The sequence below is a fragment of the Pyrus communis genome, chromosome 3, assembly GCF_963583255.1.
Source record: "Pyrus communis chromosome 3, drPyrComm1.1, whole genome shotgun sequence".
NCBI classification, from domain to species: domain Eukaryota; kingdom Viridiplantae; phylum Streptophyta; class Magnoliopsida; order Rosales; family Rosaceae; genus Pyrus; species Pyrus communis.
In genome coordinates, this window is record NC_084805.1 from 25,100,819 (window position 1) to 25,117,905 (window position 17,087).

General features: G+C 38.0%; 2 protein-coding genes across 2 annotated transcripts; one reads left to right on the forward strand and one right to left on the reverse strand.

Annotated features, from left to right (window-relative positions):
* Window positions 1–1,896: 1,896 nt before the first annotated feature.
* On the forward strand, window positions 1,897–6,685 carry LOC137730099 (protein ALTERED PHOSPHATE STARVATION RESPONSE 1-like). Its single transcript, XM_068469163.1, has 6 exons — window positions 1,897–2,312; window positions 2,425–3,400; window positions 3,729–3,913; window positions 4,060–4,280; window positions 4,818–5,148; window positions 5,765–6,685. The coding sequence occupies exons 2-6, from the start codon at window positions 2,614–2,616 to the stop codon at window positions 6,182–6,184; spliced, it is 1,944 nt and encodes a 647-aa protein (XP_068325264.1). The 5' UTR covers window positions 1,897–2,312; window positions 2,425–2,613; the 3' UTR covers window positions 6,185–6,685.
* LOC137730098 (ABC transporter C family member 12-like) lies at window positions 6,282–16,215 on the reverse strand. Its single transcript, XM_068469162.1, has 27 exons — window positions 15,797–16,215; window positions 14,972–15,512; window positions 14,676–14,854; window positions 14,379–14,418; window positions 13,870–14,026; window positions 13,614–13,728; window positions 13,445–13,525; window positions 13,281–13,305; window positions 13,098–13,154; window positions 12,840–12,905; window positions 12,569–12,643; window positions 12,298–12,405; window positions 12,007–12,141; window positions 11,766–11,872; window positions 11,590–11,683; window positions 11,272–11,439; window positions 10,960–11,100; window positions 10,595–10,795; window positions 10,406–10,504; window positions 9,778–10,316; window positions 9,479–9,659; window positions 9,049–9,372; window positions 8,199–8,955; window positions 7,974–8,095; window positions 7,635–7,880; window positions 6,998–7,427; window positions 6,282–6,683 (listed from the first exon to the last, which is right to left on the reverse strand). The coding sequence occupies exons 2-27, from the start codon at window positions 15,317–15,319 to the stop codon at window positions 6,598–6,600; spliced, it is 4,881 nt and encodes a 1,626-aa protein (XP_068325263.1). The 5' UTR covers window positions 15,320–15,512; window positions 15,797–16,215; the 3' UTR covers window positions 6,282–6,597.
* Window positions 16,216–17,087: the final 872 nt, after the last annotated feature.

A 17,087-nucleotide genomic window follows, 5' to 3' on the forward strand; every position in this document is an offset into this window, starting at 1 on the left:
ATATACCTATGAAAAAACACCTCACGTGCGTGAAATGTGATTTTTTGAACGAGAATGCTTGTGGCATTCACCAAAAGGACAAATGTTGCACGTTTTGGTAAAATAAGGAACATAAAATAACGGAAAATTAGTTCAAGGACGAAATCTAAACTCTGCTTCGAGTTCATAGATGAATTCTATAATGCAGTTCGCTGATACTTGTTTTCACTCGTAAATGTGAAGTCTTAATTTAATTCATATTAATACTATTCCATACTTTAATTTTGAATACTATAATCATAATAGAACACCACATAATAAAAAGAAAGATGAATTCAAAACTTAAAATGTCATTCAAAAAGTAAACTTTGGAACTTTAGAGAACCCTAGTATTATTTTTCAATTCAATTCATGGTATTATTATTTTCAATATTTTTCAGCAAACCCTAGTAATGGTAAATACATTTTATTTATTATTATTATTTACTATTAAGGAGAGAAATGATGATTTAAAATTATTACAATAATATTAGAGACTAGAGTTTTGAACTCAGAAATTAGGACGCCTAGGTAGAAATCCAACATCTTATCCACTAAGATATTAGACTACATGCACCACGATCAAAGCCTAGAAACACCACATATCATGCTTTCTTAGAACCTAAGAAATAGAAGTTACTACAACTTTTTTTTTGTTTAAGTACGACTAAAATACTTGAGAGAAGAAAAAAGTAGAGAAAAAGCCAACAGCAGAAAGAAGATACAGCACAACTGGGTGACCCATCACCCTTAGGATAAGTTATTGCACAGTGCTTTTTAAAAAGGAAATAGAAAGAATAAGAAAAGAATGACATTACCACACACACTGCACACAAGCTGGAAAAATTGTAGTTTAGAGCTTTTAAGAACAAAGCCACCTAACATCTCCTCCGCCCTCATTTGCATGCTAAAATGCGCACCTCTGTGTTTCACGCCACGGATACGAATGCACGCACGACGGTTATATAATGTTATTAATTCACTTTATGAGTAAAGGAAAGTTGATGCTTTGTCATAAGATTACATACTCATGCAGAACTTATACTCTTAATAGTTTTCTGTTGTGACGGCATTTAAGTTTAACATATAGATAATACATATTAAGTAACATAAGAACATATTAATCATTAAGCTTAACATGTGACATTTTACGTAAACATAACGGTGAAAAAATATATTAAATGACGTAAACGGTTAAGATCAACACGTTAATTTTCTAATGTAAAATTCACTCTCAATACCTCGTAGTTTTTTCGTTATTGCAATACCTATGGAGCACGGAGAGGCCACCCCTAATGGAATCATGGCTGTCATTCATGATCGTGAATTGCTTCTTGGGTAAGTATTTTTATATGTTCTTGTGCTAAAATGCGCCGTCTTCCTCTATCTTGTCCTTGGATGCTTCACTTTCCCTCTTGGGTCTCGAGCTCATCTCTCTCTCTCCTTGCTTCTCTCTCCTCTCACCTCTTTGTGTGCTTGGAGAATGGTCTACATTTGAAAAGCATGGAAAAGGCAACACACATTTGTTGAAGAAGGTTCTACTTTCTACGACGACGTTTTGAAAGCCCAAATCCCTGCGGAGGCAGATTGTCTGCCCTTTTGTTAGGTGACATTTCCATTCTCTTTTATTTTGTGTTATTACGGTTAAATCACGTCAATATTTTATGTTGTTTTTTTTTATAGAAATAATAAGATAAAAAATAATAAAAATATAAAATATTAACATAACTTAACCGTAGAAATAAAAGGGGATATAAAGGACATCCAATAGGAGGACAGACAATCTGCCCTAATCCCTGCTGCTACTAATAGCAGTGAGTGTCGTTTTACCGCTGTAGGTTTTTCTGGGCAAGGCAAATCTCTGCTCTTCTCTCTCTCTCTAACAGTTTCCATGTCAGACCCATTGTTAATCTTGCTGTCTTGCTTTCCTTTTTTTTTTTTTAAGTAAATATTTTATTTATTTTTATGAAAGTTTAAATTTTTATGTAACCAAATAAAAAAAGCTAACATTTTCAAAAACATCTCTGGAACTGCTTGGCAGAAAAACACTTCTCTGAAAAGCTGTTCTAAAACCCATTTATTTATATTTATTTTTTAATTCCAGTTCTGTTTGATTATGGGGGATATGGAGATTTTGGGAAGTGGGTTACTTTTTTTTACTGATATTTTTGTTTTCTTTGGGGACTTGAAGCTCCGGAAGTGTGGATGCATGCTTTGGAGGATGAGACCTTTGATTCACTGGTGAAAGATGCCAACCTTATCTGTGTACGCTTGAAAATTCACTGAGAAGAAAGGTACCCACTTTACTTTTTCTCTTTTTCTTGTTACTTCTATAACCTCTGAAGCCTTCTGGTTTATGAAGATTTTGCATTTGTTGGGTTTTTATTTATTTATTATTATTTTCAGTGACCAGATTAAAGGGAATGCATGTAGTGGAAATTGTGAAAATTGGATGTGGAAGTTCTACTGTAGTTTCTTGGTATGATGAATTCGCAAAGTAGTTACAAATTGGATGTGGAAGTTTTGGTGTTGTAATTTCAGAAACTAGGAAGAAGAGATCGTGTTGTTTTTGGTAGAATTTGTTAATTTGGAAAGATGGGTTGTGTTGCATCTAGGATTGATAAGGAAGAGAGGGTGAGGGTTTGCAAGGAGAGAAAGAAGCTAATGAAACAGTTGGTAAGGTTTAGAGGTGAATTTGCTGAGGCACAATTGGCTTACTTAAGATCATTGAGGAACACTGGATCAACACTTAGACAATTTACCGAGTCGGAGATGTTGGAGCTTGATAATACTGCTGCATACGGCTTGGAGTTGCCAGCTTCACCACCTCCCCCTTTGCCTCCTTCTCCGCCGCCACCACCTTTGAGCCCTGATTCGAGAAAGTTGGATGATAGTCACAGAATAGAAGTTGGTCAAGAGGAATACATAGAACATACTGAGGATGGTAGCAGCACTCCACCACCTCCTCCAAACCTGAGCTCTTTGTGGGAGCCTTGGGATCTTTTTCACTCTTCCTCACCAGAGCATCATAAACATGATGAAACGGTGGAATCACTTAAGATAAAAAGGGAAGAGACTAAGATGGAATTTAAGGAAGACGAACAGGAAGAGGAAACGGTTGCTAATGTTGTGAATTCGCCACCTAAGAACCTGCAGCTCGCAGAAGCCATCGTGGAGGATGTATCAGTGAAAAAGTGGCATACTAAGGACACTGCAGATGTGCCCATGGTACTATGGAGAAGCAAGAAGACCTTGGATGGTATATCTAAGGTGTTAGATGATTATTTTCTGAAATCATCAGATGGTTTAAAGGAAATTGCTGTTCTTATGGACATCAAAGGAAGGGACATGTTTCTGCCACTCAGTACTAGCGAAAGCAAAAGTAAATGTTGTCGATTTTTGGATTTGGTTTCTCTTACACGTTCTCTTTTTATTTCTTGATAATTTTTTCTTTTGACAGAAACACAAACTTTATAACAAAGTTGGAGAAAAGTAAATGTAGCATGGTACAGAAGTTTGTAAAATTAATTTTTACACTTCTAACTCGAAGATACATATCACATTAAAGTCAAAATTCCACATGTATTACTTCTTTACAACACTGTGTTATTGTGCAGCTTAATGCAGTCTCTATGTCTGTGTACTTGTGTTTACTGGCTATTTCACTTATTAAGCTCTTCCACATATTTTCTTTGCTGTGCGATTTACAGGGGAGAGGTCCAATTCCACAAAGGTCTTTAGTGCATTCCCATGGAGCTGGTCTTCTAGGTCACTTCAACTTCCTAAAGATGCGGATGAGTCTAGTGGTCCAAATGAACCATGCAGGCCAGGAGCTCATTGCATCACACTGAAAAAATTATATGATCACGAAAAGAAACTTTACAAAGAAGTTAAGGTAAGAATAGTAATTGACTAGTGTATCCAGTGAAGATAATCGGAATGTGTATTTAAATATCACAAGCTAGCCTCGTTCCCCTTCTCCTAATTCTCCTTTTCCAGCTAGCCTTGTTTCTAGAGAATTTAATCATTTTTATTGTGCAGGAGGAAGAGTATACATTTGAGCACGATAGGAAATCCAAATTACTGCAAAAACAAGAGGATGGAAACAATGACCGGACCAAGACTGAGAAAATTCGGTTTAGCGTTGAGAGTTTGGAGTCTGAAATCTTACGTCTTCAGGATTCAATCAGCACTACTTGTTCTTCAATAGTGAAGCTCATAGATAATGAGCTGTATCCTCAGTTGGTCACGCTAACTTCCGGGTATTGTTGAGATTATGAAAGCCATTGTTTTTTTCTTGGTCTAGAAAAATAATATGGATGCTATTCTATTAGCTTTAAATTATGTAGGACAGTAGAATGTATAAAGTACTCTTGATCACTCAGGGAAAATTGTTCATCATGATGACGCAAGTTATCATTTTTTTCTGTTCTCATTCATCTCAGTCACCTTAGTTATCAGACTGTGATGATATCATATCCTACTCATGTTTCTATAAATGTCATTAGTACTCTTTCCTTCACACTTTTCTCTTGCATACAGCGGGGTGTTTAGTAGTCTTTCTAGTTGATTCCAACCAAGTAGCGAATAAATGGAACAAGAAGATGTTTTATCCCTAAGCACCTTTTACTGAAGAAAAGCTTGATTTAATCGTATTTGTTTTGTCTTCAGAATTAAAGTTGCCATACCCTGAAGATGGAATTCTCAACTGCCCTTCTGCACCTTTTAATGGAATGTATTGAAACACTTCCCTGCTTATTTGTATCCTGAGATGTCTTCTTTGTATGGCCCTCTTGCAGGCTTTTGCACTTGTGGAGAACGATGTATGAATGTCACCGAGTTCAGCATGATGTTTCCCAGCAGTTGAATATTCTTACTGATATTCAAAAGCTAAACTTGAGTAGCAACTATCATCGCCAAGCTGCAGTTCAACTAGAAACCGAGGTCTCTTGTTGGTACGACAGCTTCTGCAAAGTCATAAAATCTCAAAAAGAGTATGTTAGAACACTTTCCAGGTGGATCCAACTTACTGACAGTCTTGTCGATGATGATCGAAAGAGTCTGTACTCATCTTCTGTTCACCGCATATGTGAACAATGGAATCTTGCCTTTGAAAGATTACAAGATAAGGTACTTCTGTTAAAACCTTATGTTGGCTATCACTGATTTTCCAGAAAATCTAACGTTCCTAAAATGAAAATTCTTGATGATCTTATCTACGAGCTACTATATAAATGTTGTCGCTAAAAGCGGAGTGCACCATTAGATATGTTCCCATTACTCGTTTTGTTGGAGGAAGGTAAATTGCACATGGTAGTGGAAAGGACGACCTGGTCTATGTTTTTCAGTGTTTCTCACTTGTTTAACAAAATACAAGGAGTTGGACGTTTGCTGTGCTGAGGCAAAACATGTGGTTGGCTTTTGACGGAAAAACAAATTTACGTGCATTTCTTGTTGCATATGATGAGAATGGAGAGGGTATTTGATAAGAGTATTAGATGTTGAGGTATTAGGCGATCAAGATGTACTAAGATGTGGAAATTAGATGAATCAATTGTGATTTAGATATAGTTCAAATCCTTGCAAGTATTTTGAAGTTAAGAATAACTGATTACTATTATGAACCATTCTATTTCGTATCCTAGTTTGTGCTTGGCGTTGGTACTTTTAACTTTGAAACTATAAATTACCTCCTGTGCTGTTTTATGTGGGGAGCTTTTACTTTTTATGCTTTTTGCGCTTGCAGGAGGCAGCAGAGGCCATTAAGAGCCTTCTAGCAGCCATCCACTCGATTGTCATGCAGCAAGAAGAGGAGCACAATCTGCAGAAAAAATACAAGAAACTTGACAAAAGGCTGCAAAAGGAGTTAGATTCATTAGTTGAGATGGAGGAAAGGAGCGCTGCCGAAGATGAGTACTCCAGTTTAGGCCCTAAGCATCCATTGTCACTTAAGCGTGCTAAAACTGAAGCCTTAAAGAAGCAAGTGGACAGCGAGAAGGCTAAATATCTTAACTCGGTCCAGGTTAGTAAGGCCATGACATTGGAAAACCTGAAAACGAGCCTTCCTAATGTATTCCAAGCGTTAATGACGTCTTCAAGTCTCTATGTGGAAGCCATTGAGTCTTTTGATTCCACTTCTGAAATTGCACTGCCCTCAACTTCATAGATTTATACATAACAATCCTGAGGATTTTGTTAGATTGGCTGATCTTAATTGCTTTTTCAAGATGCAGTTAGTGCTGTATTGCCCTAGTAACCATTTCTGTCCCAAGAAACTAGAGAAGGGGATGGGGGAACGTTTATAAATCACATTGGAATGAAGTTTACAACTTTGATTACTGTCTTCGGAATCATTTGAATCTAAAATTAGCAAAAGAATGTCAAAGTAATATTAAGCAGTACGCATACTTGCAGAAAAAACTGAAATATCTTTCCTTCGAAAATATAGATTTGCTGTTGTTCTTAACGACTTATGGATTGTAGCTAAAAGCAGAGATGATAACTCCCTTCTGCTTGTTGCAATTTGGACATCTGAAAATCCTTGGCCTGCACAAATATGAAACATTTCTTGCTCTCTGTTCAACTCCAATCTATGGCTTTGTCTTCAAAGTCTTCTTCTAACGGGTGAAGTCTGTTGTGAGCCAGCCTGCCCATCACAGCCATACCTGAAACAAAAAGTCGATATTTGATGACGAAATATCGAAAGGAAGTTGATTTCTGCACATCCCTTTGGGACAAAATGCTTGTGCGGAAATCATTTCCCGAAACAAACATATCTAAATTTAAGACACTGGAATGCGCCCCTCTTGACGCAACTATCTCCTGTTGTTCAGTCCACGCTATATCGTTTGTGTTCTTTGTGTGTTTGTGATTTTACGCTCTCTATCTCGTTGAACCATTTTCGGCATCAAAATACACGGTTTTGTACTTTGTACTTCTATCTATTACAATGTATAGGTACATGAGTTCAAGATTTTACCTTCTATTACTCTGAAGAAAGCCGACCACCATCCTTCCCTTGGTATATTGTGTTGATTCAGTGTGTCGTCTATATCTTTGTCATGCTTCCCTTCCAAAACTCCCTGAAGTGTTATTACTGCATCATTTGTTTTCATGATGATATTGTTTTTGTCTTCAATGTCCATTCCTCGAAGGTCGTTTTGCGAAGAAGTGAGACTAACAGCTAAGGCTAACTGGGCAGCAGCGGTCCAGCGCGAAGAGGCTAACCATCCCCTCTGGCTCTGACCAGCCAGCTGCTCCGTTCGGTCTCTAACCACCTTATTCCGTTTACCTCCGAATACCAGGCCGCGCAAGTACTCAGCATTCGCAGGTCCCGTGCTCTTGACCATCTTGGAGAAGGCACTCTCTTCGTTTGATAGGAGTTTGTCTGGGGAGTCATGTTCCAGGACCTAAATGGAGAGGACGAAAGTTATGAGTTTGAGTACTCGGAAAATTGGTAAAACATTATTGTATGAGCCCGATACGATCTTCCTCTCACAAAATGCACATGGGAACCGTTTTTACATAGCGGAACCTACATGCATATCCTGAGAGGGAGGTTACATTTGACGGGCTCACACAAGGATTCCTGCTCGCATTAAAGTGAGAGCACATACCTGACCGGCATCCAGAACCAGAATTCGATCACAGTCAATTATGGTATTTAATCTGTGAGCAATAACGAGCATGGTGCACGATTTGAACTCTTCGCGAATGGTTTTCTGGATAAGAGCATCAGTCCCAACGTCGACAGCAGCAGTTGCTTCATCAAGAACAAGAATCTTTGATCTTCGCAGCAATGCTCTAGCAAGACTTAATAGTTGCCTCTGCCCAACGCTAAAGTTTTCGCCTCCTTCGGTAACCTTGATGCAATAAAGACAGGTTAAAACTTAATAGTAAATTGTCACTTTTCAATGCTCACTTAAGCAGCTTCAACTTAACAGATGTACTTATACCTCAGCATCCAGACCGAGAGAATTCCGCCTAATGACATCCTTTAGATGTGCCCTCTCTAGAGCTTCCCAAAGGTCAGCGTCGGTATGCTCGCTGAAGGGATCAAGGTTAAACCGCACGGTTCCTAGACGAGAGATGATGGAAATCAGTTAGAATGCTGCATTTTATGTATATAGGTTGAAAATATCAGCTCAATCAAAGTACATATAGGTTGAATAAGTGCATACCTGAAAAAAGAACCGGTGACTGGGGTATGATACTAAGAACTTTTCGCAAATCCGTCAGTCCAAACTTGGAAACATCACAACTATCTATCAAGATTCTTCCCTTTTCGATTTCTACTATCCTAAACAATGCATTAATCATGCTAGATTTCCCTGCACCAGTTCTTCCGACTATTCCTAGCTTTTCACTCGCAGAAACTGTAAAAGATAATCCGTGCAATACCGGAGGAAGTCCAGGCCTATAACGCAGGATGACATCTTCAAACTCAATTGATCCTGACGATGGCCACCCAGGTTGGGGACGGTTGCTTTCAATTACAGCCGGCGCCTCAGAAGGCAGTTCTATATAGGATCCAACACGCTCAACGGCATTTAAACTATTTTCAGCCCGGCTGGCTGTCCTGAGAACACCGCTCAACAAATTTGTGATATTTAAAGTATAAGTGAGAAGTAGACCCATTGTAGATGCAAATGCTACTTTGTTTTCTGCTCTTCCGTTTTGCATGACAGCAAAGCTTGCTATCAACCAAATCATCAGACCTCCGAGCGTTTCCAACCTAATCGTAAGCCAGCGATTTGAACTGATATTCACAAGGGTGAATCTGATGTTCTTGTCCATGGACCTTCCGCTAATGTTGGCCATCCGATCATACGCTTTGTAGGCGCGAATGGTTGACAAACCATTCAATGCCTCTCCAAATTGTGCATAAACAGGAGATCTGCTAATGGAATCCAAGCGTTTCACTTCACGGGATGTGCTCTGTAAAACGCATAGATAAGTATAAAGATTTTATGAATGATGATACTAAAGAAACGGAAGAACTAATAAAGATCGATACTATGTCAAACTTACCTGATAAAAAAGATAGGCTGCATAGAACAAAATCAGAAGTGGCATTATGGCCCAGAGGGATATTGTGCTCACAATGCCTATGAGCACAAAAGTTGAAAAGAGCTGCCACACTTGACCCATAAACATGTTCACAACCATTGCTACGCCGCGATCTATGTCACCCAGATCTTTTGCAAACCTATTGATTATCCGTCCTGTTGGATTAGTGTGGAAGAATACCATTGGAGCTCTCATTATAGCATTAAGCAGAGCATCGTGCAATCTTCTGGCTGCACGAAGGCTTGACGTGATTAACCAAAAAGAGTTCGTCAGGGTCACTATTACCTGAATCAAGCAAATTCAGATTTAAGTATTTTATGGAAAAACTGAATAAAATGATGCAGCTAACATGCAAAAGTGAGAATCTGCTCCCAGTTACGCGTCGGCTCACCTGACCAAATGACAGAAGACCATACACAAGAATGAAGAATCCAGGTTTATAACTCTTCGATGTGCTTTTTGATGTCCAAACACTTAACCATGTGCTGCTCGAAACTCGAAGAACTTCTGTTAATGTATAACACGCAAATAGAACCATGACCACCCATAGCCCTCCTAATGCATTTTTGTATCTGCAACAAGAACGAATAGACTCAATTCATTCATCGATGCGTGATGATCAGATTAAGAACTTGCCACTGGCAATAAATATTGTCAAAAAAGACTAAAAGCATTCACGACTGGTATTACCTCATTAGAATTTTCCAACTGACAATGCCTGTTTCCCTTTCCTCTTGTTTAATGAGTACGGATTTCGCCCCTTTCCCTTTCTTTGGGTTGCTTGCATCTTTTGGCAACTCATTCGACACCCCATTGGAAGTAGGTGTTGAGCTCTCATGGTCATCATTTTCACTCTCTTCCTTTTCTTCAACATGTGCTTCCATTTTCCCTGCATTTTCCATTAGCTTCTGGAACAGCGTACTGCTTTCAGAGAGCTCCTTAAAGGTTCCCTCGCCTTTAATCATACCTTCAGAGACTAAAATAATATGATCCACTTGAGGAAGAAAATGTAGCTGATTTGTGACCAGCACCCGAGTTTTCCCTTGCAACTCTTCCTTGATACAGCGGTTGAAAACCTCTCTCGCCACATGAGCATCTAGAGCACTTAACGGGTCGTCAAATATGTAAACATCTGAATCAGAATATACAGCTCTAGCCATTGAAACTCTTTGCTTTTGACCGCCACTAATATTCACCCCTCTTTCACCTATCTCTGTTAGATCTCGACCCTAGAACATAAGTGTAGTAGTTAACTAATCAAGACCTTTACATGCTAGAGCAGTACTTGAAAGCCTAAAAATTCACACAATCCACTTACTGGAAGTAAGTCTAGATCATGCTGTAACTCGGTCAAATCAATGGCCTTCCAATATCGTGCAGATTCGAATTTAGATCCAAATAATATATTTTCGCGTACCTAGAAAAATGAATTTTGTAAGCTCAGAAGTGCACATAGGGGTCACAAGATTAAACATTGGTGGTACTCATAAGAGAAGCCGTGACTCACAGTAGCGTTGAAAATCCATGAAACTTGGGGAACATAAGCTACAGTCCCCCTGATTACAACACTGGCAACTGTTCTGGGAGGCAGCTCACCAAGCATGGCTGATACCAGCGATGTCTTCCCTTCTCCAGTTCCACCAACAACTGCTACTAAGCTGCCAACTGGTATATCTAAGTTGATGTTCGATAATGTGGGATTCTCTGCCTGAAAAAAAAAAAAGAAAAAAAAAAAGAGAAGAAGATAAGAGGCATGCTTGATACTCAGTATCAAGTACGAACAAATATTCCCGGGATTTCTACACATTTTCTTATGCAACATTTCAACGTAACTAAGAATGTACTATATATATATAATCATCAAGCGCTGACCTTTGAATCCCATGAAAAGTACCCATCCTTAATTGAGATGGCTGGAAGCCCTGGTTCAAGAGGCAAGTTTGGTACTAGAATTCTCTCCTCAGTTAAAAATAGTTCCTCCAAACGTTGTAACGATACATTTGCATTCACAACCTGTTAAATTAGAGCAGAGTTACAAACTCACAAGGATGAGGAGAAACTAGGTAACATTCCATTAAGCACAAACAAAACATATATTACACGTTGAAAGGAGACCATACAGGTTCAGATGTTAAGCCAAAAGCAGGAAGTCAGATAAGTTAACAGGTAAGAAACTAATGGTACCTGACTTAGTAAGCTAGGCAGCATGTTTAGAGGAAACCGTAGCACTGCAAAAAGAGACAGGGACGTAAATGCCCTTGCAGGTGTCAATTCGCCGCCAAGAGCAGTGAACACCCCGAACGATGTTAATGTCACAACAACTGGGATGCTGTTCAGTATAAAACTGTTAAACTGCAAAAATGGTGGCATCTGGTCAGAGAAACTCTACGGTCACGAATGAGATAGTCCTCAGAAAATGTGTTATCCACCAAATCTATCGACACAATTGTGCTTTAGGTGTTTAGGGAAATAAAATTTTCAGGACGATGTGTTGTGCCTTACAGAAGATAGTAATTGCGCTTTACGGAACCTTGACAACTCATCATTCCTTATACTTTGAACTCGGTGTTGGAAACTTGTCTCCCAGGCATAACATCTGAAACATTTTATTTCAGACGAATGTGAATGGCTTGCTATCTAGAAATGTAAAGGGAAGCTGTAACCAAATTCAACCATACTTCACTGTATCCATGGCTGCCAAAATTTCATTCATGAGGCCAACTCTCTTGTCAGTTTGCTGTAGTCCATCCTTTGTCAGTTTTCGCATTTTGCTGATCACAAATGTCTTTTCACAAAGGAGTTTAAAACAAATGAGTCATTTACACAAAAACATGTAACGTTATGGAAGCCTAAGCTTAACTTTCGTAGCAAAGTGGTAATCTAAACAGACTTTTGGCAGAAAAAGAACTGAGTCCGTACCTGTATGGGGATCATGAGAACCAGCATTCCTGATCCAATGAGTGATGCCACACCTAGTTGCTGGTAAAGAAGAACCATAGCTACAGTGATACGAAAAGGAGCTGACCACAATCCATGAAGTTGTTGGCATATTTGCTAAATCATGAGAAAGCCCATATCAGTTATAAATCCACAATTCAATAAAATTACTTGAAATACAGCGTTTCAAAGAATTAGAAATGGAATTTCCATTTAATAGAAAACAAGACATCAGAAAAACTGTCTCGTACCCAATCTATGTCTAGAGCATACCTGAAGTGCATTAGCATCTGTTGACATCATATTTGTTATCTTCCCAGATGGAAACTTCTTACGGCCTTCATGAGTTATTCTTATAGATTTACGGAATATAGCAGCAACCTACAACAAAGGAAAACAAAAGCAACCAACTTTTCATGAATCACACAACAGGAAACGGAGTTAGGAACTTGAGCTGACCGAAAATTCATTGCAGACAGAAAGAGAATAATAAAAATAAATTAAAATGTACCAACGAATTAGTTTTATATTTATAAAACATTACCAAAGTTGATCTGAGCCTAAAACCGACCCGCATAACATTCTGGAAATACTGAGCTTCACAGAGCACACCAAGTGACTGGACAAAGATGAATAAACTTGTCAAGATAAGTCACAACGTCTTTGAAATATGCTGCACATTTAACTTCTCAGTTATTGGTTACTCAATTAATCATCCATTTTCCTTAAAGTTAACGCAGGTCAATTAGCTGTTGCTTGCCAGAAAAAGTTGAAAACATGATGTTACTTGAGAAAGTAAAAGACGAAAACCATACCACACCAGCGAAAATTGAGAAAGCATAGATGTAACCAATCCAAGTCGGATCGCCTTGTTGCATTGACTGCACAACATAATGAGACAATTATGAACTCTCATGTCGAAACACAAGCAAATAATAACTTACAAATTCTTGAAGCATATTAGCATTGAAACTTCATAGACTCGAACATGAATTCCTTGAACCACTTTCGATACAACAAACTGTAATATGGTAGAAGCGAATACTAATGATGCTTTGGCGAGAAAGACTGACCTGCAAGAGATGACTTAGTAGAACCGGACCCGCAAACTGAGAAAGATCATTTCCAATCTACAAGATGTTCAAGGTAGTAAAACTTTAGAGGCAGATAAAGCGATGCTTGTGAAATTTACTCAACAAATACTTTCTGAAAATATTTTGCCTTTCGACTCTATAAACTGGCTATATGTTCATTACCTTGAATAAGCCTCCCCACCAGAACCTACACAGCATACAAAATCGATTCAAATAAGATAGAAATGAAATAAGGTGTTACAAAATAGGGTGTTTTGTCAAAACTAACTTATTGCTAGAACTGAGAACTTATTCAAAATTCATGAAAATCGTAGTTTAAACATTACCTTCCTCCAAGGCTACAGTTCAATGCTCTTAGAAGCCATGGCTTGGGCCTTTGAGATTCTTTATCCCAACATGTCTGGAACCTGCAAACTCAAAACTGTTATGCATGTTCTGCGCTGGACACACAAAATTATGTCAAAGCAACTGAAAAGGAGGCAACATGAAGCGAACTTTTTAATTAGTGTCTCAGTCTGATCCCACGTATCCAACTTCCAAACATCTGATTCGGTGATGGGTTTTCGATACCCTAGCTGCATTAGTGGAGTCATCCATCCGAAATATATTCCTACAGAGATGCACAAGAAAATGGTAAGTAGCTCTAGAACACATAAGGTATCCACCAAAACATAAAGAAAAGAAACGTAAAGACCCTAAACCAAAGTTATAAAACTGTGGATTAATTATGCCAAGTTCAAGAATTACTTACTGGAAAATATATTAACATGTCTTTCAGGGCAAATTTGTTCTTCTCCAGGTAGTGCTTCATATTCGACATTATCAAGAGGCTCAGATTGAAGAGGAATGTAACCCGGATAAGGATCCAAATTAGGAATATAAACGAGAAGTAGTATTCCAAACAGAACCTACATCAGAACAAGAACCGTAGACCAAAATGTAATTAGCATTATACGAAATGATTGGAAACAATGAACTAAGATCTAAGTTTGGTAAAAGTATAACCAACTTAGGTGTAAATTTTAAATTTTTTCGACAAACTAATGAGATATAAATTACTCAACAAAGTAGAGCAAGGTCTAGAGGCTTATCAGCCAGAAAATATTCAGACAGAAAGGCTGTCAGCCTTAATTTGGAGACTACAATATTATGATGGGAGATGAAAGACAAAGAAAAAGGAAAAAGATTTTATTGATCTAACAACTTATACACAAGCAATAAAATGAAGAAAACATAATTAGTTCAGAAATTGGGACAAACCTGGCAACAGACCGTGCTTATATACAGATACAGAGTACCTCTGCAAGAGTGAAACAAAAACGAAGAATAAAACCACTCAGCAACGACTTATATGATAATCATTTCCGAATATTCTTTCATCTTTAAACACAAGGGCATTGTCTGAAATTGGTTTAGTTAACCATTATTCCCAAAAGTTAAAGTTCTTACGATGTAAGATGAACATTTATTGTATATAAGAATATTCTCCTTCATGTGTGGACCTTCAAACAACACTGAAAATAAAGCATCTGGTAAGTGAAGAGGAGGAAAAATAACCTGGTGTAGTAATCTGCCACTGAAAGAATAAGGTTTAGCACCACAGCATCTCCCACCAACACATAAATGACTCCAAACCTTACATACCACCGGAATTCCTTTATGTATATCTTAGTCTCCAAGCCAATCATAATTAGCATGGAGCACCAAGCAATTGCCTCAATGACTGCAGAAGTCATCTGCAAGCGGTTACACTACATGCGTAAGCTTCATTTCGTATTAAAATTTACTGTAGATTCCTATCAATAAGGCACATATCAAAAGTAGCACAAAACAAGAAAATAAAAACAACCCACCTCAAAAGGAGCAGAGCCAGATTGTGTGTTCAAGTTAAAATATGACATGCCCATCAGCAACCTCAGTAAGGGCTGTGCAGTGAAGTAACCAGCCAACAAACCCAAAATGTAATTGTAGTAATTCGACCTCAATCGAAACCTCCGGGCTTTTGAACTCATCTTGATCATCCATATCCGGTACCAGCAAAGGCCCATAAGAACCAAGTGAGAAATGCAGATGGCCAGGGAGTCAATTGCACAAGGAGTGTATGAGCCAAAAGCACTTGCTGCTTTAGCTGCCCACACCCAATTAGCTCCTGGTTGGCAATACCAATCTATTGGCTCAAAAACCATGGCTTGTGGCGGCATGCTCGCAATCCAATACAATTAACTTCCTGCCTATACCCGAGGCTCAGAAATTTGGGGTATACAACCCCAAAACAGATGTTCACTACTGAAGGCACACTACAAGTACAAACTCATACTTCTTAATGCAATCGTACTTAATCTCAAATTTCTTAATTACTTCACAAGGAAATAATTTCTCACACAGAAGCACTTCCTGCAATATTAACAAACACACTAATTTCAAAACATGAAAAAGCAGATTCAAAGATTCAATTTTTGTATAGAAATAAGCCAAAAGCACTAGCTGCTTAATGTGTGAGCCAAAAGCACTTGCTGCTATAGCAGCCCACACCCCATTAACTTCTGGTTGACAATAATAAATAGAATCAAAGATTCAATTTTTGTATGCATCAAAAACCCACCTCCATTTTCATAGTTTGTAATCTAATTATATCAACAAATAAACAAAGAGAAGTGGAAAGAGAAGAAAGCCGTCACCTTTGAGCTCAGTTGCAGAGGAAAAAGAGAACCCAAAAATCCCGAAAAATGGGCAACAAGTTAAAGCAGAGAAAATTATATATTCAACGTCCAAAACGCAAATTTCCAAATTCAAAAGGTAGCAACGATATATTTATTTATTTATAAATTAAAGAGTAGCAAATAAACAACACTAATCAGTCACTGCACACGTCACGGCTTACGGAAACCACACTCCATTCACTGGGAAAACGACATGAAATTGAAATCAAAGAGATTAAATAATTGGCGGGTATTTGGAACCGCATATATCATGCTGGTTTGGTAGTGACACCCTCACGAGTCAGCCAAATGAGAGGATTCGGTTCCGGACCACAAGATGCCGAGAGGATCTAAATTCTGTCGACAATACATGATCTTTCTTTATGGAATACGATGAGTGTGTGACTTCTGAGAAAAAGTTCTCGATTAGAGATAACAACTTTTTTTTATCATGGAACAAAATCTTGAAGGTAAACGCTTGTATATCTTTTTTTATTTTTATTATTACGTAATATATATGATCAAAGAGATGGAGAGATGCAAACAATTATATGGACAACAATTGTCTGCCCTCTAACTTCCGTGCCCTCCTGTTTGTATGGTTACGGTTAAGTCACGTCAACATTTTATATTACTATTCATTTTTGTCTTATTATCTTTATAAAATATATATATATATATAAAATGTTGACGTGGCTTAATCGTGACCACATAAAACAGGAGGGCACCGGAAGTGGGAGGGCAAACAATCCTTGTCCCAATTATATAGGCGCTAAGGAATGTTATAGTTACGACGCTTGACTATGGAGCTAAGGCAATCTAATAGAGAGGCTAAAGCTCCAAAAGTTCAAAAATAGTTTGAAATGCCAAAAAACTAATCTTCAATAGATGACTAGGTTCCTGAGCTATAATTCTACGAGCCCAATAAACCATTATTCGGCTAAGGCGCATTAGGTTGGCCAAGTGTAGGCCACCTATCAGCCATTTTTAGGACAACTCTTATGATGCAATAATTAATTTAAATTCAACAACTATATATAAAAACATTCAACGGTAGTTTCATTAAATTAATCAACAAATTCAAAGCATAAACTTAAAATTAATAAATTATTGAAAGGACTATGTTTAACTCCTTCAGTTGGAAATTATTTTTTTTGCAAACTTATAATCTGGATTGGCCTATGTTTAGCCCATTCAATTGGAAATAACCTCAAATCCTAAGAATTAGTATGTAATGATTGGAGACTTGTTCCACTAGAGCTTTTGAATT